The following is a 25894-nucleotide window of genomic DNA, read 5'->3' as shown; positions in this document are numbered from 1 at the left end:
TATTATGCAACCTAGTTGCCATTTGTTGTAACATAAACAGCGGGTAAAACCGCGGGGCACAGTTAGTTATATATTATGTTTATGTTTGGACCGGGAAAATATTAAGATTAAGAAACATGATTATGTATTGGATTTATAAGTTTTGGGTCTACTAAAAATATCAGAGCTCGACCATATCGAGTGATTTCATTACGCAGCTTTCAATACAGCCATTATTGATAACTTGGCGCAGTCGTAAAGAGCATAATTTACGGACTTGCGGACATTAAAGAGGCTCGCGGCGTGTGCGCATTTTCTACCAATTAACCGGGGGTATTTGTCAGTTCCTGAGTAACGAGCCGCCATTGACTCCTGCTCTATGTTTTGTGGTACAGTCTGTGGTCCTGATAGGTTGTATGCATGTGCCGGCAAAGTTGTAACACAAAATTATAAACGTTCATTTTAAATTTAGAAGCCACTCGATATTATATAATTAATAGATTTCAATTTGGAGATGTTTCCTCTCCTGATTCTTTAACAAGACTTGGGATTCTAAAAGACACGAGTACAAGTATATTCATCTTCTGTATAGAAATGAACTGCTAAAAAAGAAATTTTGAAAGAATAATATTTGTTGGTGAAATCAATGATAACTTATTTTATAATTCTCCCCTCTAGTATAGTTTTATTTGTTACAATGTTACTTACCTACCCTGTATAAATACAGTAAAACACTTAGAAGAATATTTATTTAAAATGGCCAATGAAGTGTTAAGATCACTGAAATGATAACTAAATCTTGTAACCCTAAACTTACTTAAAAATATATGAATGGATTCACAAATGATTTGATTAATAATTTTTAGTTTTAAATATCTGATTTCAAAATCAAATTATTTCTTGCGTTTAGCGTAGAACTAGCATTCTATATAACATAGTGATTACTTGCTCAGCGCATTCTGTAGGTATATTTAATGCAGTCCTACGAGTGCAAGCATTACTTAATGTTGTAAACATTAGGTAATTTCACTCATAATTATTTTATTGTGGTCTATAATTAAGCCAATATAAAATTAATGGTTCATATATGTTGATGTCGATAGATTGTCTTTGAAATGTCTTTTCGGTAATCCAATTTCAAATACGTAGTTGACTTTAATTAAATGTTTAATTACATTTGTAATAGTGCCTGTTTAATTATTATTATCGATTAATTAATGGAAACATATGTAGTTGTGGAATGTTGACGCGTACCTATAAGTAATCCAAGTATGTATCTGGTATATCGGTATTGGGAGAAATGTCGAACTGAAATGTTTTGTTGCAAATGAATAAACTTAGAGACAGAAAATAATAAACAAAATAAAATTTCACAAAGTACTAAGATTAGTATCATAGTTAAATCTAGACAACATTCCTTAGTTTCAAGGGGAACCCTTGAAACTAAGGAATATTGTTTAGGGGAACCCTTAAAATAAGTACAATATTGAAGAACATTATGGTATACGCAATATCTAAATATTAAGTTACATTTGCGGGTTCAATTCCTCGCACGGTACAAACAATGGTTTGGGTGTTTTCTATGTATAATATTTCTTATATATGTTGTCTAGTATTCATTATACAAGCTCTGCATAGCTTAGAACTAGATGGCGCTGTGTAAATTATTCAATTATTAATATTATAACTTGAGATTCGATTATTATTTGTACGGAATAGGGATATCCTTAAATATCCCGGTCGGCGAAGTAGCGAGACCGCAAACATATAGTAAATTCAAATAGATGGCGCAACTGCATGTAATTTGCATGCCAATTTTTGCTCTAAGTAAGCTTAAAAGGTCTAAGTTGGTCTGCGACTAGATTTCAATTCGTAGTTCCAACATCTGTGTATTGAGAAGAGATAGATTTTCTGTTTTATTTAGTCGTAAAACGTCAAACAACAACTGTTTACTGTCTTTTTTTCGTGCTAATTTGTTCATTTGCAAATACAGTCATAAAATATTGTAATAACAAAATGGATTTGTTTTTATCAATAGTTACAGTGGATAGAGAATTGACAAAGCAGTAAGAAAATCAAAGGATTTAATTAATAAAAGGTTTTAGTGTTTGTATTCAATAACCCTAGAGAAAATTTTATATAGTTTTCTGGATTTTTATTGTTTATAGTACAATCAGAGAATTCGCCAGTGTTATAACATCATAGTTGTTAGGATTAAGCTGATGAGTGGTAATAAGAATTTCACAGGACGTTTTGATATTCTTGGTTTTTGTTATACGTGATTGATAGTTCATACGTCAGGTGAGTTTAGACCATAATGACTAAATCATTAAGTCCACATTTTGCACTATTATACTAGCCCATATTGTTATGTATTGTGGTACTTGTTCTGTCTATTTCCAACTGTGTTTGTGTGGAACACTCGCTTTTATGGTAATGCGCTCATACTAGAGGCGTGTGTGTTTGTTTGTTCCAGCACGACACAGCCAGCCCTCACCTTTCACGAGTCACCTGCTAAATAAATCAGCAGATAGAAATGTTCACATAAATTATTGTTACACTAGCGCATAGCAATGCACTAACGCCCACTGCATATCTTATGCCTGTGCGTATCAAATGAACGTTATGTTTGCGACTAATCCGCATATTACCCGTTTAAAATTACAATTAACGGATAATTTATATAGGTGAGCTAAGTAGACGTGCAAATAGTTCGCTTTCGCTGAACGCGCCTTCTAATGTTTTCTCACATACAACTTGATTTATGCAGCAATGTTAATTTTATTGACTCGTATTTATTCGTTTTTAGTTCCCGAAGCAATAAAGGGTGGCTATTAGTTTAACGTGTATTCGTATCTGTATATGATATAGTAGCTCCCAAAAGATCTTAGTTATAATTTATATATTTTTTTAGTCATATAGGGAGTGTCCTACATTACTGTTATATATGGCTCCTTGGAATTGCTTCTTAATTGCAAAATGGATACACGACTCCCTTCTTTGTTTTGGTATGGGTGTTTTCAATGTAGATATATTATGTATTTACAAAAATATATCTATATCTATGCATTTAAAATTAAAATTAAATAACCCTGGACAATTAACACAGTACCATCTAGTCCCACGGCAAGCAGAACTTGTATTATGAGTACCTACTAGACAACTGATAGAAATACTTAGTTTTTTTTTATAAATAAGTACATACATAATATATATAAAAAATACCCAGACCGACGTAAACATTCATATTCTTGGATACAAAATGTTTTCACCGTGCGAAGAATCGAACCCGCGATTGTCGGAAGTAAAGCGGTGTGCTAAACCGGTAGACCACCGAGGCCGTCTATTTATATCGCATGTTTAGTACCTATAGCACAAGCTCTGCTTAGCTTGGCATTAGATGGCGCTGTGTAAATTGTCTTGAGATATTATTATTAGTAATCGCCACATTACATTCCCATGTCAATAATTATCCACATAACATATCTGCGTGTCGGTTGTGTTAATTATCATTCTAATCAGGTATTGTATTGTACTCTGCGACTGAATGCATGTAGTAAAAAAAATATGGCAAGCGCGAGTTACATTGTTGTACGAACGTTCCGTATCACGTGGCATTTATATCTTAATGATAACAGGAACCAAATGTGCCATCAAAGTTAGGAGACGTTTTTACGATAAACGTAAAAGAAAAGTAACACTCTCTATTGATCAGTTGGACTAGCAAGTACGGCAGAGAATAACTGACAAGAAACTCAAATGGTTTTTTGTTAATTAGTCACTAAAAGCAGTGTAGGTACTGAATGCAGTCGACGAATAATATCAAAGACAACGAATGCAATGTGACAAAATTAAAATGTATGCAACATCGTCTTTATTGACAATTCCAAACATTTTTTCAGTTGACAAAAAAAATTACTTATTGTGACAGGGTGCTAAAGTTGTTTACATATTTTTGATCGTAATCCTACTAATACGAATTATATTTAAGTAATATAATTTAGGTCATAAAATTTTAAGATGTCTCATTTAGTTTTTCAATTCTATAGGTAAGAGAGTACCTATACCTATAGGTATATTAATGTAAGATTCTGTATAACTTGAAGTTATTTATAAGTCAATAAAATAGTATTACTTACATGCTCGATACTGTCTAGATTTATTTATATCCATTAAGTATCAGAATAAGGAAACGGTTTCACTTTCTTATAAAGTGAAATTAGATTAGCGGTCGGCCATTTTGTAAAATGTTTGTTTATTAAACATTAATATTATATTAGGTATAGTGAAAATAGATTACGTACCAGAATTTGTCGGAGTTATGTAACAGGTTTTCATTGTTTTTGCGTTCATACAAAAGAACTAGTTTACCTATTATAATCAATTTAAAGCTTATAAAAATTGAACCAATTTTCATTATTACTTTAAATCGAAAGATTTTACTCTCGTGTTGTTATCATAAATATGTATTTGATAAGAATCTTAGAAATGAGTTTTTATAATCATAAATTATATTATTTTTATGACATTCTAAATAAGTTTTTTACTATCGCATGCAAGTTTATTTAATTTGATGGATAATATATTCGTATTCAATCTCTTTGACATGTTTCGCTATTAAAATATAAAAAAATATAAAAGCCGAAATAAGTTTAGGACATGCAAACATTCGCTATAGGTATCTAGCTTCAAGCATAGATTAATAGAAACTTCTACATAACATCAACCACAGGTTAATAAAAACTTTAACATGTCATGTTAAGAAATGGTTTAAATATTGTTTACGGACCCCTAATACGTAAGATGTTTTTATGGCGCCAATGGTCAGCACATGAGACCCAACACGTGTTATCATTTATTAATTACGCATGGAGCGATTTTAATATAGATTATATACCAGCTATAACTACTGTCTAACCGAAATTTCGGGTTTCGATTCGACCAGTAGAAATAGAAATAATCTTTATTCAACGAAACTTAATATAAACACTATGGAATAGTCATATTTTGTTATTACTCAGCAGGAAAGCAGACTCATCACAAGAAGATCGAGCAAGAAACGTACTTACGTATTATATATACCAGCAGTAATACATTTATAAGATTTTGTGTGAATACAAACTGGCAAATAGGAAAATTGACAAAAGTTGACAACAATGAAGAAGTGGTGAAGAATTAAAATGTTTGTTTCAGTTTTTTGGTAATGTCTACCTGTGTATGTATATTTTTTATTGGATTATAGTGGGGCTAATGGTATCCGCTGGAGAGGTAACAATGAAGGATGATATGATAAGCTAAAAGTCACGGTAGTGTAACGGATTCACCAGAAGTAGACCAGATTTATTTCCAGAGACGACCGCTTTAAGGTCGATGTGACATGGTATATTACAATGGCGTACATGGTACGTGGCACACCCTATTCCTAATTATTAAGAATAACAAAATATTAGGTAGGTATCTACTGTCCTATATGAACAGCAAGGTGTATTCATGTTGCCAGCAGGTAAAACTAGGTACCTACTTAATGGTGTATATTTAAAATATCATTGAGATTGGAGATATAAAAGTGGGTCGAATGGTCAGGTTTTATGAATGTCGATTCTTACCTAAGTACAGTCGGCTTCAAAAATAACTATCCATCTAGATTATCTGACAGAATGGTCAATAATATTATTGTAATTGTATTTTTATACATATTTAATACTACCATATCAATAGCATACTAGTTTTTGCAAAAAAATAGATAATAGATAAATTACAATTTTTTTTATCAATATATAAAATTAAACTACTTAAGTGTACACAAAATTGTATTCTAAACAGTATTGACCATTTTTAAGGCTACAATTTATATGAACACGACTGTACCGTACGCCGCGCCGACTCGACACTTGTATTGTAACTATCATCCTTGTGTAGGTTCCATATGAAGACGTAAAAACGCGGGACAATGCGACGCCGAATTAATTATTTAATGTGTTGTTTTTATTGACATCTGTAGCCCAATAAAAATAAGTTTCTTTTATTATTAAATATACAAAGATTGACAGTTCTACAATTAAGTAGGTCAAAAGGAAACGAACTATATATAGGTACTTTAGGATTCTATTCTATGAAGAGAAGACTATAGTCGTCACCAAAATAATGTAGAATAATCACGGCACTAATGTTATGAGGCTGGATGCCCTAATATTTGAAATAGATAATCACAAATTTGTTTGTAATTGTATTTGTTTGTTATAAATCATATAAAATTATACTCTTATAAATCTAGACAACTTAACGGAATCCAATTTTCCTTAAGGTTAATTGAATACTTTCTTACTGGTGTACATATACTTGTATTAATATTTGTATTAGTCAGTCTTGCTTTAAGACCAGAATTACAAAAACATTATCTTGTAATAGGTGCATCATCAATACCATACAATACATATACCTAGAGTAGGAGATAAACAAATTAAAAATCATGTAAAAAACTAGTGGCGACTGAAGCGGCGCATAACATCATCACCCTTGCGTGTGCGCACAGATTCTAGCTCTCCGTGCCAATGTCGTCGCTAGCGATTTTCCCTTTTTTGTGTCACCCTTGAAGGTCATGTGCCTGATGGTATACGGCCTCGCGTGTTCCAACACTTTATATGAACAATAGATCGCTACTTATACCACAAGTCGCTACCAACAGAAATATTAAACGTTCGTTTAGATACATTTCTTTATTACGATGACTGCATTATTTCTTCTGCCACCAATGACACGATAGTTATTTTCATGTAATTACTAACTTCATTGTTTTTTCGACTCGATGACGTTATTGTCATGATTCAATAAATCATGAAGATAGATCGTTTCATTATTATGGATAAAGATGTTGGCTTTGACTTAGTTTTAGTATTAGTACTTGGAATTGAATTCCCTTAACCTTCGTGTGTGGTTTTACCAGCGAAAGGGTAACTGAATAATCCAATTCTTACATAACTGTCAGACAATAGTTATTTTAATTTTAGTGGCGCATTTTAATCTTTACGGTCTAATGAGAATATTTAGTATCATAGTGAAAAAGTGGGCAAGTAGCAAGGAAATAGAATTTGGAATCGCTTGACGAGTTTGAGTGGACACAATCAGGAAGCTATCCCGATGTTCGTTCATTACCAGCAGTCTCCTAACCTCTCATTACATTTACGCTCCATTATTAACCGTAATCGAGCTCTCATCACACACGGAGATGGAGGAAACAATAAACTGAACACTTATAATAAACTTCGTCCACGGTAGTTCGAAATTTGTAATGAAAATGTATATTACTCTCGTAATTAATCCAAAAGTGATGTGGATATCGCAAAACTTAAAGGATAAACATAAAATTGTGTGAGGGTTAGGATTTAAGTTGGCCCAATTTGAAATATGATTTGAAAACGAAATGACAAGTGTGGAAACTCTGAGAACTCCCCTAGTGTATTTATTTAGTTCCCCCACGCACGTCCCATGAATGCGTGCAACCCTTCATTACAACCTACGACTATTATGGCGCAATCAAGCACTCGGCACATACGCGAAACTGAGGAAACAATAAAATGAAATTGATGTATAAAACCACTCCTTGAACTAATTCCGAGCTGAGGCTTTAGGCCTCTTGTATAAAATACGTTTAGACCGTAATTTCCCAACGATTTGGTTTTGTTTTGAAATTGATTACTTACGATGTCACGTTTCGGTCGGGAGAGTGGTTTATTTCATGATGTGATTATGTTTTTATTTGTTTCACATCAAAAAGTTTTGTTTTATCGACATTGGATTATTATGTATGTTTTATAGGGTTCTAAGTCAGTATTTTAAATTTATTTATAAACAAAATTGCCTATAATTTTATATTAGGTATATTAAAATATACATAAAAATAATTACACGATTACTATAACTTAATTCTATGTTTGTGAATTAATTAGAAACCCTTTGTTTATAGTCGATAGAAATATTGTTTTCGTTTCATTCTTTGGGATATAAATTAGGTAGGTATATACAAAACGCCGCATTGTTGTCCTATTCTAACACAATTTACTAGATATTTTATGAAACATAAAACTATTTGATCTACATAAATTATAGTTTACACATGCATTTAATGTATCTAAGTTTCTTTAAATTAGTCCGTCAGAAGCTGAGTCGTTTCCTCTATAAATACGTCCACAAATCGAAAAGGGCTCATAAAACAAGATGACTGCTGGAATAGCTTCCTCTTTCATGCGCGGAGATCCGCAAGCAATAATTATTGAGGTGTAAAATTTACACTGACATGCGTTTATTGAGACGATACACTGGTAAGATGAAACGGGGTGCCATCGCAGTCATTTATAATTATATTTTATGGGGAATGTTTGCGACATGCTATGTTAATGGACTACGTTAAAACCTTTCACGCGATGGAAGAGATAATGCACCCGACGCATGAATAGGTGATCTTAATTTATCTGAGAGAGGTTCCGGTTAACAGTGCGTATCGGTCGCTAATCGAATCACATGCATGCGATTTATGGAATCGATAAGACTAAAACGATGACTATCTAACGGATCCTTTAATGACTCGCCGCGAGTCAGCCCGAGTGTAATAACCAACAATAATTTTGTAATCGGTATACCTACCGATGTACGTCATGATAAACGTACGATTGTAATTAGAATACATTAAATAGAAATCAATGAAAATGGTAGGTCAAGTAATCTAATATTAATCAATACAGTAGTAGCACTTCGCAATTTTTAACTTAAGTAGGTACAATATCTCTATCTTAAATATTAATATTATGAAGCAAAATAAATCTGGGTCTTACATTTGACAATGAGTAAACGAGGTCAGTTTTTTGTTGATAATTATTTATTTATTTACCTAGTAATTATTTATTGATGCACGACGACATTGATATCGACCTTTATATTTTTTTAAATAAAAACATCGTAAACAATTTAGATATGTAGGTAAACAATCAAAGAAGATCTACGTAGCGTGACAACGTACCTATACATGTACCTAATCATTTCAATTGTATAAAACATGTTCAAGTAACACAGATTAATCAATAGGGAACCGTGACTTCCTTATGACGTCAGAACATATTCAATGAGTTGCTTCATATTTTCTATTAATTGATATGTTAGGTGGACACGACTATGACACATCAATGATCCATAATTAATTCATTGAACATATTGTTTAATTTCTTGTCATTTCCTTCATTTATACGGAACATTATTCATATTTAATTGTCTCCTTAATTATCAAAGGAACTTAAAATATCCGTGTATTGTTTTGAAACTTAGAATCCCTAACTTGATTTTTATGTGCAAATTATTATATTATAGGTAGATTTGCTTTTCGGAGATAAAGTAAATAGAAAGTAAAAGTACTCACTGTGTGGTGGTGTTAGAGACAGAGCGGACACGGCGGCTGGTGGCACCGGTGGGAACATATCCTGATGTGGTGGAAACATCCGCGGTGGCGGCGGTAAATCCGCTTCCTGTTCATCACTCTGCTCTTGTTTCGGTGGCGACCTGGGCCTCGCCAAGCGCACCGCCTTCAGTCCACCGCTGGGGGATCGGCGCATCGACAAATTCTCCGGCGTATCTGACTCTCCCGAACGGCGTCGTGGACGGGCCTGCTTGCGTCGTGGCTGCGGGCTCGCGGGGCTCACTGGTGGGGACGGCGCCGGCGGCGTCGCCTGGATCGGGCTCCTCGCCAGCGGAGTGGGAGGAGGAGAACGAGCCTGCTCCTCACGATCCTGATCAGCCAGCCCTCGCACCTGTAGCGACTCTCCCGCTCGAATAACAGTTCCCAGCTGTTCTTGAGCCACAGAAACTTCTCCACGGTACATAAAGTCCACTACCGCCTGCACTTCCCATCCTTGGAAGTCTTTCAACACGATCACAGGATGCTTGCACGGATTCTCGCTGAATATCCGCCGAAATAGTGGACTGCACGCGCCCAGGAGGACCTTGTGGGCTCGGACGCGGCGCTCGGCGCACACCAGGGTGACGTCGACCAGCGTCTCGGCATGCAGCAGTGCCTCGAAGGAGCGCAGCAGATGTGCTTGGTGGTTGTTCCAGCGCAGGCTGTAGTGCTCCTCGCCGCCGACGGCGGTGGGCTTGTCGTCCATCGCGCGCGCCGGTGTCAACGCGTGTGTCGGAGCCGCGGCGCGGCCTGCCGGCGGGCGCGTGCGCGGCCTTGCGCCGCCCTCCGCCCGCAACGCACCCCGCACTCCAACCCTTTCGTCGCTCAAAGAGTCGCCTTCCCGCCGGACCGCAATCTTCGTATCGCACAACTCCACAATTTTTTCCCGATGACCGTTCGCGTCCAACGGCAAAGTGTCACAGTCGAGTACAAGTTTTAGAAGCACTGCACAACACTATGTCGGTACGACACGTCGAGGGTGGCGGGAGCGCGCGGACGACACGTACGTGTACCGCGGGCGGCTCGCGAGCACGGAATGAGATGAGGAGACGGGCGCGCGGTACAGCGGTGTCGCGCGAATGCCGAATATCGGGTCGGCAGTCGGCGTGCGGCCGGCGGGCAGTGGCCGCCGCGCCGGTGTGGGGCCCGCCCCCGGCCCCGCCCCGGCCGCACACACACGCGCCGCGCGCCCGCCGCGCCCCGCGCCGCCCGCACACACACCCGCGACACACATGTGTCACGTCACACAAATACCTACACACATGTGACGCCTCCTACGCATTATATATTTTTTGGATACCTACAAGTTGCTGTGACCTGCGAAGTTGACGCCGCTCTTGTTTGTAAATAAACAATGAGGGTGGCACACAAAATTTTCAAAGACAAGATTACCTACTTATGTTAACTAATATTGGATTAAATAATTTACGGATAAACAAGTCGTTAAAGATACAGGTTACATCTCGTTTAATACCGACAATCCGTGGCCTATATTTTATTCCCTTAGAATAAACAATGGTCTCAGTTGTAGACAAGCTACGTAGCACCTACCTATACAAATAAGTAAAGCAATCTAAACTATGCTGAATAGATACATGTATTTAGTATAGATACCTACTGTATTAGATTTATTTAGATTATATATTGAAATATTTTGTAATTTTATTCATATAAATTAGTTTAGTTCTATGATATTTATAGATAGTAAGTAGAGTTGGTAAAATAGTACCTACATTTATAACCCAGTAGATACAAATATACCTAAGTGCTTCGTGTATACTATATTAAGAGCCAATCATATAGGTAGATCTAATCTGATGATTTGTTACTCATTATATAAAAATTGTTTCAGCATTCCAGTGATTTTGTGAAAACAATTAATTACACTATGAATTATTTTGAAGTATTGACTAGGTAATTTCTTTTCATTTAATTTTAGATATAAAGTTAGTAGGTATCTATTGCATAACATGTCATAGGTTGGTTTGTTAACATAACATGTCAGAAATATAAATTGACACAAACAATGCTTTTTTGGTGTCAATTTATATTTCTGACTAACTCTCCGGTGATGTGAACACCATTACCAAGTCGGATACAAATACACATTTCAGCGAAATGACTGACAGTCAAGTGAATAGGTGAATTCTAGGCTTCATTCATACCCTAACTTTGGTATATTAATATTTTCTGTTTTACAGAAACTATATACAATACGGTGATGTAACTCTCAATGAAAATGGAGGAAGGGAATAGTCAGTGCTGAAGTCTTTTGCCGTCATTCCTAGCAATGATCTTTGTATTTGTGTCCTAGAACATAAAGAGACACTTCGTCCAGCTTGAAGGCGAGAGGAGATGGTTTATAGACTCCCTATTCGTATCTAACTATAGTATTTAGTCTACTTTTTAGTGCACCCATTGATAATAATGTAGACCTGTCAGGTCGACCTCCACGCGATATCCACCCTGAAACAATCGTGGTAAATTTTTTGTGAATTCACCACGACGTCAAAACTGACCTATTTCCATACCAATTGTATATTCTTAAATAGTTAAGAAAAAATAAACTATTAACAAAATATGGGGGTGTGTGAAACGTTAAAAAAAACGACTTCTCAGAATGTATAAGATACACACGATTTATTCTAAGAACATCTTGTTTTGTCACAGAAAATCACACGACGCCAGTAAATGAGCAGGTAATAATCAGGGTGTAGGGTACAGTAGGGTGTAGGGTACGATTGTTTCTAGCTTTACCTGTGTCGAGTCATACAAGGTAGGTACATTGTTATATCTTTAGGGCGTATGAAGTGGAGTGTGGAGTCAAAACATTAGTATAAAGGTCATTCTATTCTCCCAAATTTGAATTTAAATGAATCTGTATTATCGTAAACATGTACAACATTTATTTCAAAACAATACGAGCTTCTTGTCAGTTCTTCTCATCTCGAAATCATTCCGAATAATGGTAGATTTGATATATCATAAGAGTCTGTAATAGACCTACATGAATATAGATGTATGATTTTGATTTGAATTTGAATAATAATACTAGCTGACTCGCGTAACTTCATCTGCATCACATACATGACATTTATCATGATATTCGCCCAATTTACATAATATCTTTTAAAATTTTAGCCTAGTTATATATGTTATTCTGATGTATAAGCTATATAACTGTAAAGTTTCATCACAAACGGTTCAGTAGTGTTTGCGTGAAAGAGTACCAAACATCCATCCATACACACAAACTGTCGCGTTTATAATATTATTAAGATTGAGATACGACGATCACGACTGTATTCTCTAATGGGGTAGACACAGATATTGTTAAATGTCGGCGTCGTGGTATTTTAAATGTATAATGTGTTTTACATACTATCTAATTAATATAACTCTACAAAGTTATATTAAAACCTAATAATAATATACCTGAATAATTTACATAGCGCTATAGTCACAAGGTAAGCAGTGCTTGTGTTATGGGCAGGTACTAGACAACTGATACATAGATATACTTTTTTTTGTAAATACATGTATAATATAGTTAGATAACACCTAACCTATATATATATATATATATATATATACAAATAATCATAATTATTAATACAAAAGTTTGTAGCATGCGAGGAATCGAACCCGCGACCATCGGAAGTGAGGTGAGCTAAATAGATATACCACCGAGGCCGTGGTGTTTATAACAGCCTTAGGATGTACTACTGCGACGTGCCACATGGAGTGTAGAGTCAAAACATTAATGAAATAATATCCTCACGATTGTTAGTATCTGTATGTAATATCCTCATGATGTAGTAGAGAGAGAGAGAGAGATGTTGTTATTATCGAGGTCGTGGTATTTTTTAAATGTAACTGTAATGGCAGACAATTTGTCTGCTGAGCTGATGATAAGTGGTAATCGAATACTGATCAGCTTCAACCCATTTGAGAGTATCTACAATTCTGAGTATCAAGGAAGGATCAAAGGAGTATCAAAGGAGACTTCTATACCTATACTGTAATTTCGCTGCCATACTCATATCTCAACTTATATAGGTATGAATTAGATTACGAACTGATGCGAGCTGCTTGACCGTATGTCAAATAGGTGAGATGGAGACATAAAACTGTACAAAATGTGTAACTAAACATTATTTTTAACTATACATATAAATAAAATTGTAGTGTCTGTTTGTAATATTGAAATAACCGTTTTTTACTACATACATATGAATAAATAATAAATACGGTACATACACCAAAATATCATTTTTTTTACAAATTTTTGTCTGTCTGACTGTATGTTCCGGCAAATTTCTGAAATGGCTGGACCGATTTAGAAGGGACTTTTTTTGACAGGTAGCTCATGTAATAAGAAGTAACTTAGGCTATTTTTATTATAGAAAAATAAAGTTAAATTCCACGCGGACGAAGGCTCTGGTACAACTAGTTTTAAACATATAATTATAAACGTACCATATTGCTACATTACTAACTCTATTAATCCCCTTAGGATTGTAAGTAATGGCAATGAACCATGTCAGGTTGACCTCCACGCAGATCCTCTAGGAAACAATCGTGGTAAATTGCCAATTGCCAAAATAGGCTAATTGACCTGACTTCATAGTCATTTTATCATCTTCCACTGCTACTTCGCCAGCGTAAACGGTTAGCGTAGGCGGGTGCATTTTACCATTATCATCTACAAAAAAACCTTATTAATAAAAATAAAACAGTATTACATTATTATATTATCGCTTTAAATTGTGAATACAAACAATCATACTAATGTATACAGATATTTATACCGTGCGAGGAATCCAACCCGCGACCATCGGTAGTAAAGCGTGCTTAACCACAAAACCACTGAGGCCATCAAATATTACTAATTATATTGTCATACATTATAATTCTCGGCAATTACGCTAGCGTGTGTGAAGTAGGAAACAATGCGTTCTCGTTAGTAGGAATGTAGTAATTTATACGTGAATTTCTACTAATTCCTGGTAAAGTTTAATTCATATTAATATGCAGCTAATAAGGGGATCGCGTGGAATTTGTTACACAATCAAATCGGCATTTAGCTGCTACATAAGTGGGCCATTATGTGAGGCAGTTTGTTTGTGAAGGGGCGCGTCTTTTCTAAGTACTATTATTGTATTAGCACCGTATTTTCTTACTTGATTAATACTTAATTTGAGAGCGTCGTGACCTAATGTTTTATTACCCGACCTTTTATTCTGTTATGCGTTTGCTTTCTATAGACTTAAGTCTATGCCCTTTTTTGCATTTTGTTTTAATTTTTAACTACCTGACCTTAGACGTGAGTTCACATCTAGCAGACACAAATAATATTTTGTGTAAATTTTTCTAACTAACTCTCCTATTATGGAAACATCGATAACAATCAAAGTTAATATGAGTTATACCTTATTCGTAGTCTTATTATCTGCTTTACAATGAAAATATATTATTGCTGGCAATGTAATGTAATACAGGATTAGAATTATCTAATCTAATGTAATACACATCAATATTAAGGCGATTCAGTTCATAATTTTTTATACCAGAATCTATTTTATATGATTACGAAAATTCTTTTAATGTTAGATAAACAATAAAATAGTTTTAGTTTAAATATAAACACTAAAATAATTCTCAAAATCAGTTCAGTACCTTTCAAGGTACTGAACCGATTTTGAGATCATTGCTTACAACCTCACAAACTTGAAGCCTCTTTAACTTCACGCTTTAAATTTTTATACGAAATGTCTTTGATTTTTGTTCTTTTATCAAAACACGTTTTACCAAATTGTTTGTCGACCTCGGTGGAATAGCGGTTTAGCACACTGCTTTACTTCCGATGGTCGCGGGTACGATTCCTCGCACGATGCAATCATTTGTATTTCATGAGTATGATTGTTTGTATTGGTCTGGGTGTTTTCTATTTGAAAAAACCCATACCTAGCACCCATAACACAAGCTCTGCTTACCGTGTGACTCGATGGTACTGTGTTAATTGTTAAAAAAATACAATGACTAATGGGATAGACTAATGGACAGAGAAATAGAAGAAGAAAGAATATTTCCAACCAGCGCAGGGTTTTCAGAGTATTTCGCGTGGCCATACATCAGAACGAATTACCATTACGTGTGTACCATTAATATGTGACCACGTGCGATAGCATCTGACCTCGCTAATAAAGTGTCGGGGTACGCTTGTATCGCGGGTTTGATTTACGACAAAACTCAGGGCTCCACGTACTGTACAGTTGGTCACACAAGTATTTTATGTAACATAGGATCTGTCTCAGCCTATGTTATTCTATGATAACGTAGTTTTTTTTATCCTGTATTATTTTTATAGTACTATGGTGGTAAACAAGCATATGACCCACCTAATGGTAAACGGTTACCGTAGCCTATGGACATAGGCTACGGTAGGCATTACATAGGCCGTACACAGGCACTCACTAGTGTCTCACTAGGAGTGTCACGTGTCACAAAAATTCCACGTTGTAGTCTCGTGAGCAAACCCTCGGCAGGTCATTCCACAATCGAAGTAGGAAGCTCCTCTGAAACCGCACTGTCCGAGTGTACTTAAGTCCCAGCATGGTGTCCCCTGTCTATTTTTTTTATCTCAAGGACAATTCACACATCGCCCTCCAATCCCAATGCTAAGCAGAACTTGTGTTTGGGTATTTGACAACTGAAACAAAAAATGTATGTATATATGTATATAGATAATTTTTTTGTACATATATACATATATGATATGTACATAGAAAATACAGAGACCAATACAAATAATCATAATGAATATAAATATTTGTACCATTCGAAGAATCGAACCTGCGACGACGGGAAGTAAGGCGGTGTGCTAAACCGCTAGACCACCGAGGCCGTCGTATTATTATTTATACATTTTAAGATAATCATTTGGTTGTATGCAATATAAAATGGTAAAGATGTCAAGTTACATACATAACATTTTCGATTTCAAGCTCTGAAACTCTGTGAAAACTTTCCATGCATGCGATGTTCATATCAGCTGCTCACTGAGGGCTGGAGCTGAAAAAAGCCACGTCGGCACTTGTCTGCGAGTCGTTGCAGCACTTAGATTAGTTTGCAACTTCACTCACGTCTTGTACGAACTTTCCCCGGCTATTTTCTACGTCAGTAGCTATAGAACATAAGTTTTTATGGTGAGCTAGTGATACATTACTGCGGATTGGTTGGGATTTGTATGGACGGTTGTTATGGTTTTATTTACATTCTCCTTGATTTAAAAAAAAATATTTGACTGTATGTTTAAATTTTAGTTGTAGGTTACACAATAACGGCATTTAGTAGATCTATACCTAATTAGTTGAAGTTGTGGTGCGTAACTTATTTAACGTAACATTTGATAATTTCAAACTAATAACAACGTGAGGTAGGTCGAGGGTGGATTAGGAGAGGTACTATTTTATTACATACTAGCTGACCCGTGCAACTTCGTTTGTGTCGCTTTTTCTCTGTTTTTGTAATATTTTTTATTGCATCTCTATCCTGTCAGTTGTAGCATGATGTTATGTGGCATGTAGCGTTCCTCGATAAAAGAGCTTTGCCATTCTAAAAATATTTTAGAATATCAAAATCGGTTCTATCCAAATTTACAAACTTTACCTCTTTATAAAATTAAATTTTTAATTTACTTTCATTTACATTGCATTACAAATAAAAAGTCAAATTTTACCTCTTTTCAATATTTGATGAGACAAGGCAACTTAACGGTATAAAATTGATTTGTTTACCCCTACACTCGATTCAAACACTATTTTCATTATCAACTACGATTCGCACGATCTGATTTTGAGACTGTATAATTTCCTTAATCATTTGAACGTGTACAACCTGTTTTATGTTTGTCTATGATAAAGATGGCCGCCGCGGGTTGTCTGCGGTCAGGCCATAGAGAATATAGATCGCGGCAGAGTGCGGTAATGAATCAGATGTGTATCGGTGGACGTGTGAGAACATACGGCCAAAATACAAGCAGTAAATACAAGCTCGCGTGCGCGTGCAATTGATATAGAATATACTAGAACTGCCAAATTATTGTTTCTTCATTTTTAATTCTTTGATAAATATCAAATTTTGGTACAAACTAAAAGCCTGCCAGTCCCGTTGTACCCTTAAAACTAACAACTACACCAGTGAGCAATTTGCCTGAGCCGCACTATCGAAGAACGGCAGGTAAATTATTTATGTTGATCATCTTTTACTGTAGAAATTTCATGATAAACGTATGAATTGATTCTAGACCAAATTTAGGTAAATCGGTAAATGTATTTTGGAATAGATTTTATTTAAAAAAATGTGTGTGTTACGCAAAGCATTCTTCTAATTTCTTAATATATGGTGGTGATTGCTTGACACTATTGACAGTAATACAAAAAAACGATTACGAATGTTATATTAATGCTTTAATTTTGAGAATAGAATAGATAAGTGTATCTATATAAGTTAACTTTTATATTTTGAAATAAAAAAAAATAATCCATCAGTAAATCCACCATCTATGACATAAAATACAATGATCTAAATAAATTTATTAATTTTTACTGTTTGTGATATTATATATCCTGTCTGAATTTTTTTTGTCAAGTCTGATACTCGACTAGTACTTTGGATAAAGGCCACGCGGCGCCCGCCCCGGGCCCAAAATAAAAGTTAAAGCATCAGGGCCGATAAGCGCCGAAATTTTCAATGTTTCCCCTGCAGTTTTGCGGGGTTAGACTTTCACGGATATATGTGGACTTTGAGAAAGAAAAGTGAATTAATGGATCAGGTATGTTCATATTTATTTTTATTTTTATTGAAATAACAAACAAGTAAATGGTTTGCCTGATTGAAGGTAGTGGCTCTTGTCTATCAAGGTATGAGTTGCTACGGATATTAGAAAATATAACTTAGTGCCATGTGCATTTAGTGCTAAAACCTTAGCGTTAATAGTTTCACTTTAGTACTCCCTAATTTTAGTACCACATCTTGAAACTGGAGCACTGCCGATTGAGAGCGAAGCTTTGACAGATATAGCTAAGTAAGTATTAGGTAAAACTGATGTATTCATACAGACGACCTGCATACTCTCGTCGTAGTAAATAATTTACTCCTAAAAGTGTAGGTTATTTTCAGTAACTATAATATTTGAATTTCAGTATTGCATGAATGTTGTGTGTGTTCAAATAAACTCGAATGATGATATAACGTCTTAGTGGTTAAAGTGAATTTAAAAATAAACAAATAATCATATTGCAATATTGACTTTCACCCAAGAGGGCATAATTTCAAATACTATGCCCAAAGAAAAAACTCTTTGCGTGACAGTATATATTGTTCGACTGTTTCTTCTGTGAAGGAAACACTGTTCAAATCAAATATTAATATGAAAGACGGCGGTAGTAAAGCCATTTGCTACCTTAGGTTCTTTACGCAGCGAAATGCGAACATGCTAAATATTGACAATCTCTCTGATTACCCCTTCTGCGATAATAGTCGTAACGGCATGTGTATTTTTTACTGCAAAGTTTTAGATATCAAAACTCTATTTATATGGGCTTCATGCAATTTGAAGCTCATCCACGATACCCTAGGTTGGCATATCTACTGTCGGGTCGTGTATTCCTTTTTTGTTTGTTGCCTTTTTGTTGTACTGTTTTGTTAGTTGCCTGTTCTGAGTGTTTGGAGTTCTGAAAGCTCGTTCATGTAGGTGCAATTAGTCCGTCTCTAGTCGGTAGAGTTTTACTGCATTTTATGCTAGTTATTTATTTTGTCTATGATTGAACCACTGTTGCTATGTAGTTTATGGTTAATGTAGATACTATTTGCTTAAAATTTTAAAATAGGATTCAGTATATGGAGTAGTCGTTTCTAAAACGATTTTTAATATTATTTATCAAGTAAATGGCGCTAAATTTATTATGTTAGATATTTTTTAACCTGAACAATTCACACAGCGCCATCTAGTCCCAAGCTAAGCAGACCTGGGGACAAAATGAACTTATTAAGTCATTTATAAATTTAACATTACTTTATACTATATGCATACAAAAAAAATAAAAATTTTTGTACACCACGAATATATTATAGGTATATTCAGGTATACGCATAACATAATATTTTTATTTATGGCTCCTGGAATAGGATGGCAGTAATACATTAACAATAAGGTTTTAAATATTCCCAAAGTGGGTACATACACGCTTGTATGTAGTTTGGGCAAATCCTTTACATTGTCATTGAACATCAAAGACAATAGCTTATACCCTTACCTGGGTTTTTACTTCACACGTCGGACTTCCCGGAACAGATAGCGAGGAGTGTAGCGTAACAAAAGACAAAATTGTCTATGACCTATGTTTTTTAAAATTCCTTCGAAAACCCGCCCCGTCATGCATGTCTCACAATAATAAACCGCATACGGTTTAAGCCACGCTTACGAAACATGATTTTCGGAAGTTCAGATAAGGGCATTAATGGATTGGTTGACATAAATGTGACGTCACTCCACATATTTCAAACGTCGCATGTCGGGTGTGACCAGCTTAAACAGATCTGCGATTTTATTAGCCATGCGTCGATTAGTTCTAGCTTCTTTAGTTGAGCGAGGGGATAGGTATGTCTTTTATGGTTGGAGGTGGTACAAGGTGGGTTATCAGATAGTTCAAGGGTTACATTTAGTGGAGTATGCGTGGTCCGGCTCACGCGTTAAGGGCGAGATTAGAATCGGACGCATTAGCATTTTTCGATAGTCGGGGTAAGTCGTGTGTCTTTGAGGTCATGTGTTAATGTTTGGGGGCAACACGCGATTTTTTACGACAAAGCATTGATAACGTGGGTGTAGCGGAGTGTAAAGTATGGTATAATTTTACGTAATATTTCATGACGCCCTTACTAAATAAAAGAAGTAGTTTAGTAGCACTGTAGTTTTATAACACTGTAGTATTATTATTTTTTTCATACTACGATGGTGGCAATCAGCATACCTATAAGCCTATCAAATGGTAAACAGTTACCACAGCCTATGGAGGTCTAAAATGCCAGGGGTGTAACATGCGTCTATTACAAATGGACTGCACAGTAATATTGTTAGTGAGTTATTTTAGCATCAGCTAGCCAAAATAATTATAAAGAAGTGTATTACATATCTACTTAACAAATTGACAGTCAACAGAAATATAGAAACGGATATTATGTCATTGGTAGTTCATCATAAAATACTTGCTCCGGCTTTACACAGGTGTATATAATATAATAATAATGTTTTTATTTATGTAGGTACAAACAAATATACTGATACTTATTAATATTTTTTTTAAGTTCTTCATCTGATTTTTCATGTCCTTATAATTACAAATATAACAAAACAAGATATACAAATTTTCAACTTTCTACCTCGATAAATATATGAGATATGAATTTTTGAAATAATAAAAGCATATAAAATATTTTTTGTAACTATTATTCATGATACGACCTACGACATTCTGCTTCCTTCCGTCGATACTCTGGAAAAAAATCTTCGATATAAATGTCCCCCACGATTAAATTGAAGGCTGACCAACTAATAAATTTGAACGGGTGCGTCGATTATCGGTAACATTAACAAAGGGTGGTAGTTGAACGATAGTTTAAACGGGACCACTTAAAGCCGTGATAGTTAACTGTTTATTGCTCCACATAATTCATTAATCTATTAATTATTATAATATGTAGTGTATATATTTCAATTGCATATTACTCATATTGAGATAACCTCAGTGGTCTGACGGTTAAACATACTGCTTTACTTGTAGTTGGTCGTGGGTTGAATTTCCGCATGATGCAAACCTTGGTATTAGGAAGTGAAGGGATTTTGGTTTTGTTAGTAATATATCCTGTTAGTTACGCACCTTCACGTTGACTCTAGCAATCATTGTGGTTTCACTTCAGATTTACCAGAACGAATATATCCTCTCCGTTGGATACCCCGTCCAATTCAACGGGGATCGAAATTACGGCGGCCTGAGCCATAGTTTGAACCCCTAGCGATACTCAGACTAAAGTCGTATCCGTCAAGCAGGAGTTGGCCTTGAGCCGCTCCATAAGAACAATACCTATTCATTAGTAGGTGATGGTTTATATTATTCTTTATTTTATATGTATTTAATTATATCAGTTGTATAGTATTTATATTACAAGACTTCCTCAGTTTAACTTGGTAAGTACAGTCGAGTTCAGACTATATTCTTTTTGTAATTAAGTCGAAAAAATAATACCTAACAGTAGAGCGTGTCCTGGCTAACAGCCTGCCAATGTATTATTACACACGTTGGTCCTGTGATCAAAAATTAAATGGCTAGAATATTAACTAGGCAATGTTCATAAAAACAGTTCGTCACGTAAAGGGGCGTTCACACTAACCATTAACAACGTCATGTTCGCTTAACATTAACACGAGATTGGCGGCGCCCGCCAATTAAAGTGTAGGTGGCCCTTTAATTAAGTTGTTTGTTTTGTTCGCTTTTTGCATGTTTTTTATTTTTTTTTTTCGACACTTTATGACTACTTTTTATAACTAGGCAATTCGTACATATATCTTTGGTGTGAGACCAACAAAAAAATATAGATGGAGTATTATTAGGAAAAGTAACGAATTATAAAAATGAAATTTCATTTTTATTTAATAATTTCATATGGAACGCTTCGAGTCGAACGAGTCATAGAGTATCTTAACATAATTTAATTCTGAGTTAAAATATATATATATATTGAACCCAGTTATTAAAACATATAAAAATTACTTACCTTAAAATTCTCAACATATTCATATTACAATGCCTTACTGATTATAATTACTTAGAGTTCCGTCTAGACTTTTGAGTTGGTCTCAGTTTGGATTACATTAAAAATAAAAATGAAATTAGCCCCTCTCATTTATCAAAATTAAAGTTATGTACTTACTTCATATCGAATATGAATATAATTATTTCTATGAAGTTAGCCAAGGCTAGAACGTAACGTAATTAGAATAACTGTAGGTAGGTACTTATAATCCATGAGCCTAAAAATTTTCGTAGAAAAAAAATAATTTCTTGAAACATATCATTCAGCCAGGCTGTATGGTCTAAGGATCTTTGCCTCTCCTATTATTAAAAAAGAGATGAAGTATAGTTGAAAAAAAACATACCGTTCAGATAGATCTAAGAACATAGTTAGATTTTGAATATGTCTTTTTTTTTAAGGCCAGTTGGCTTGATAATCGAAAAAATGGGTATGGTAAATATTGGAATTATTCGGAATTAGTAATCTTGAATTTTAAAGTGTAATGTACTTATGTAGATACCTCTCATAAAATGTAGTATTCATAGAGTACTCAATCAATACGGATTAAAATAGTTTGAACGTTATAAAACGCAGTGTAATGACTCGCTTAGTTTGTCTATATAACAATATATAATGCTAAAAAAGGGCATGAAGACTCAGATAGAAATTGTTTTGTTTAAGTAAGGTGGACTTGCAAATACTGACAAAACTTTTTAAATTACTCTATGCCAGTAATTATTTGCAAATACACCATGCAATGGAAAAAACATGGGTAACACAGTTTCAAAACGAAATTATTTTATCGCCCATCAATGTTAATTGCCCTGTGGATACGTCAATATACGCGGGAATTTCAAAAACGAATGTAGAATATATTTTGCCGACTTTTACAACCGTATGTTAGGGTCCGTAATAAAACTATTTAAATATAGAATAATGCTGTTTATTACTGTAATTATACATTCCCAATGCGTTTCTTTCTACATTTCTCTTGTTTCGAAATTGTTTTACACGTACCAATAATGTGAGATATGCCGACAGGTAGGCTAAATATTCCGTTCAATTTTCAACCTTATTGCATTGCAATATGTTTATTTGGGTATAATTGCTTGTGTAAATATTAACAATAAGATGTAGTAACTGTAAATGTTATACAAAAGGTCTACCTGTTCACTTGTTGGCATATTCGGGCGGGTGTCTGTTGAGACTATTTTATTGCTTCGTACCCTTAGAATAATAAACTGTTATTTTTTTTTGGTGAAAGCATTATGTACTCACAGTAATTTAATAATTATACGTGTGTTCCGGCCATAAAAAAAGGGGGTTCAATCGTTACCGATTTATGCATTTAAATATTACGCATTATTAAGGATAACTTGATACCCTAGTATCTATTGGTTAATTTCTTGATCAAATTAGTATGGGACCACATGCAAAACACCAGCTAGTAATTAAAAAAGAACACCAAAATCGATTCATTAGAAGTAAAATAAAAATTAACATATTAAGTAATACAGTCAAATGAATAGAATAGAATAGATTATTAGAATAGATATAAATATATTTCTGAACGATAGGCACTAGTTATTTTAAGTATGTGTATGTAGTAAATTCTGAATAATATACATACATTTTTTAATGATGATAATGGAATGGCGCACCCTCCTGCGCTTACACGGTTTACGCTGGCGGTGCACCAGTGGAGGATGACAAGATGAGCATGAGGTCAGGTCAATTAGCCCATTGTGATAAATTCACCAAGAATTTAATACGATGGTTTTCAGGGGGAACCGCGTGAAAAATATTTAGTAGAAAAACCATGAAACTACAGAAACTAATTCCATAGACTCTCCATTGAGATTTGTTTAGCCATTTTTCGGTGACATACTAACTAAAGTGGTGGAAACATTATAAAATATCTATAAGTTTAATTTCTTAATCACCATTAGGTACTAACTCATTTTTAAAAATCAAATAAATAAACAGATATTTATAATTAATTTTTATTATTTACAACTGGTAGGCCTAGACTGATTATTCATTAATGATAATTCTTTTAATATTAATATAGTGTATTAGTAAGGTTTTTTTACACATATTCATTTTGTTATTAGTAACGCAAAATCGCAATGATATAAAAAAAATCAAGTACAAATTTAGAGAAGGTTATAACGGTAGTTAAATTTCCACACCGAATATTTCTGCTCTCACACATGCTAATTGTAGTGGAATTAAACAAAATAATGTAAATCCATCAAGTAATAATATAAATGGAATTCCGCAAAATAAAATCAAATTCGATTAAAAAAACAAGTCATAAATAATAATGTAAATGTCCGTCACTTTTTCAGTCAATCACAGTATTTTGTATATGACATCATTACAATAAATTAGTTGACAGTCGACAGCCAAATCCCTTATCGATCACACAAGTCGTCCGTATTAATGAGTATGAGTTACGAAACTGCTTCGGGCTGCGGGGTTGTGATTCATTAAGGGCGATATATCGTCGGCTCATACAGTCCCACAAACTGTTTTAGAACTTTTTCAAAGAGTATCCATGTAACAGATGGGTCATAATTAAATAGATAGGTACAGAAATTACTCTTAATAGATAGATACAATTTTTATTTACGTTAAAGACACACAAGGCACTGTAATATTAACAACAAAAATAAAAGTAGATACACAATTACATTGGTCAGTCAACAAAATGCAATACAGGTATAAAATTATTAAAAAAATTAATATAATAAAATTATACATTATAGGTATTAAAAAAAAAGAATGTGGATAGTCATTAGAACAATAAGAGCCAAAGCAACACTTTTTAGAGTATTTGTCTCTTGACTTGTTTGTACCTACACGCATTATAGCACAGAATGTAGATCTACTATCATTAGCAAAGGTGGACCATTTTGTTTCGATTACAATTTTTTATTTTATTATATACCTACAGAAATTGCAACACTTTATTATTTGAGAAAAATAAAGATAATTAGGTACTATTATTAATTTTAGGACCAAAAGTAGTAGGCATGGAATTAAATGCAGTGTTCATAGATATATTGCTTACTCTTTAAGTAAACATGGAACTAGTATGTATAGGCTCCTTCTTAAGATAGGAAAGTATCTGATTCCAATAAAATATGGAATGAAGTCGCGGTTTACACTAGTTAAATTATAAATATATTTATATCAAATAAGACTGACATTAATTGAATGTTTTAGTACATCCTTATTTTAAGAATGGCAGTTATTCTTCAGTTATTTTATTACAAGGAAATAATTACAGAATAATTTAAAAAAGGAATTCTTTACTTTTGACAATTTACACTGTTTGCATTTTTATTTTATATAGATGTGGCCAAGCTACCAGTAACACTACCTATTAATTTTTGTTGAGCATTCAGTTCTTGAATTTGAACACAGTTTATAAAACTAATAATCAATTCACAGTGCTTTCTTTCGATATTTTCTCAGTAAAAAGAATGAATATTTTATTTTAATGCCTACTTTCACGTCTATACCAATTACTTTGTATCTATGTACAGGATGTATAGCAATATTTTCGTAATACATCGCCGACACGCGAGCTCGACACACGTGCGTCATCCACGA

General features: G+C 34.4%; 1 protein-coding gene across 1 annotated transcript in view; it reads right to left on the bottom strand.

The window, feature by feature from the left end:
• LOC131843908 (protein jim lovell) overlaps window positions 1-10133 on the bottom strand; it is a 29916-nt gene extending 19783 nt beyond the window's left edge. The window contains exon 1 of the mRNA XM_059192692.1: window positions 9386-10133. Within this exon, the coding sequence (XP_059048675.1) occupies window positions 9386-10127 (742 nt within the window). The 5' untranslated portion in view covers window positions 10128-10133. The remainder of the gene's footprint in view (window positions 1-9385) is intronic.
• Between the last annotated feature and the right edge of the window lie 15761 nt (window positions 10134-25894).

The sequence above is a fragment of the Achroia grisella genome, unplaced genomic scaffold, assembly GCF_030625045.1.
Source record: "Achroia grisella isolate CSIRO2021 unplaced genomic scaffold, CSIRO_AGI_Agris_v1 utg359, whole genome shotgun sequence".
Lineage (NCBI taxonomy): Eukaryota > Metazoa > Arthropoda > Insecta > Lepidoptera > Pyralidae > Achroia > Achroia grisella.
Note: the sequence above shows the minus strand (reverse complement) of the source record. Positions and strands in the feature narration are given on the sequence as shown.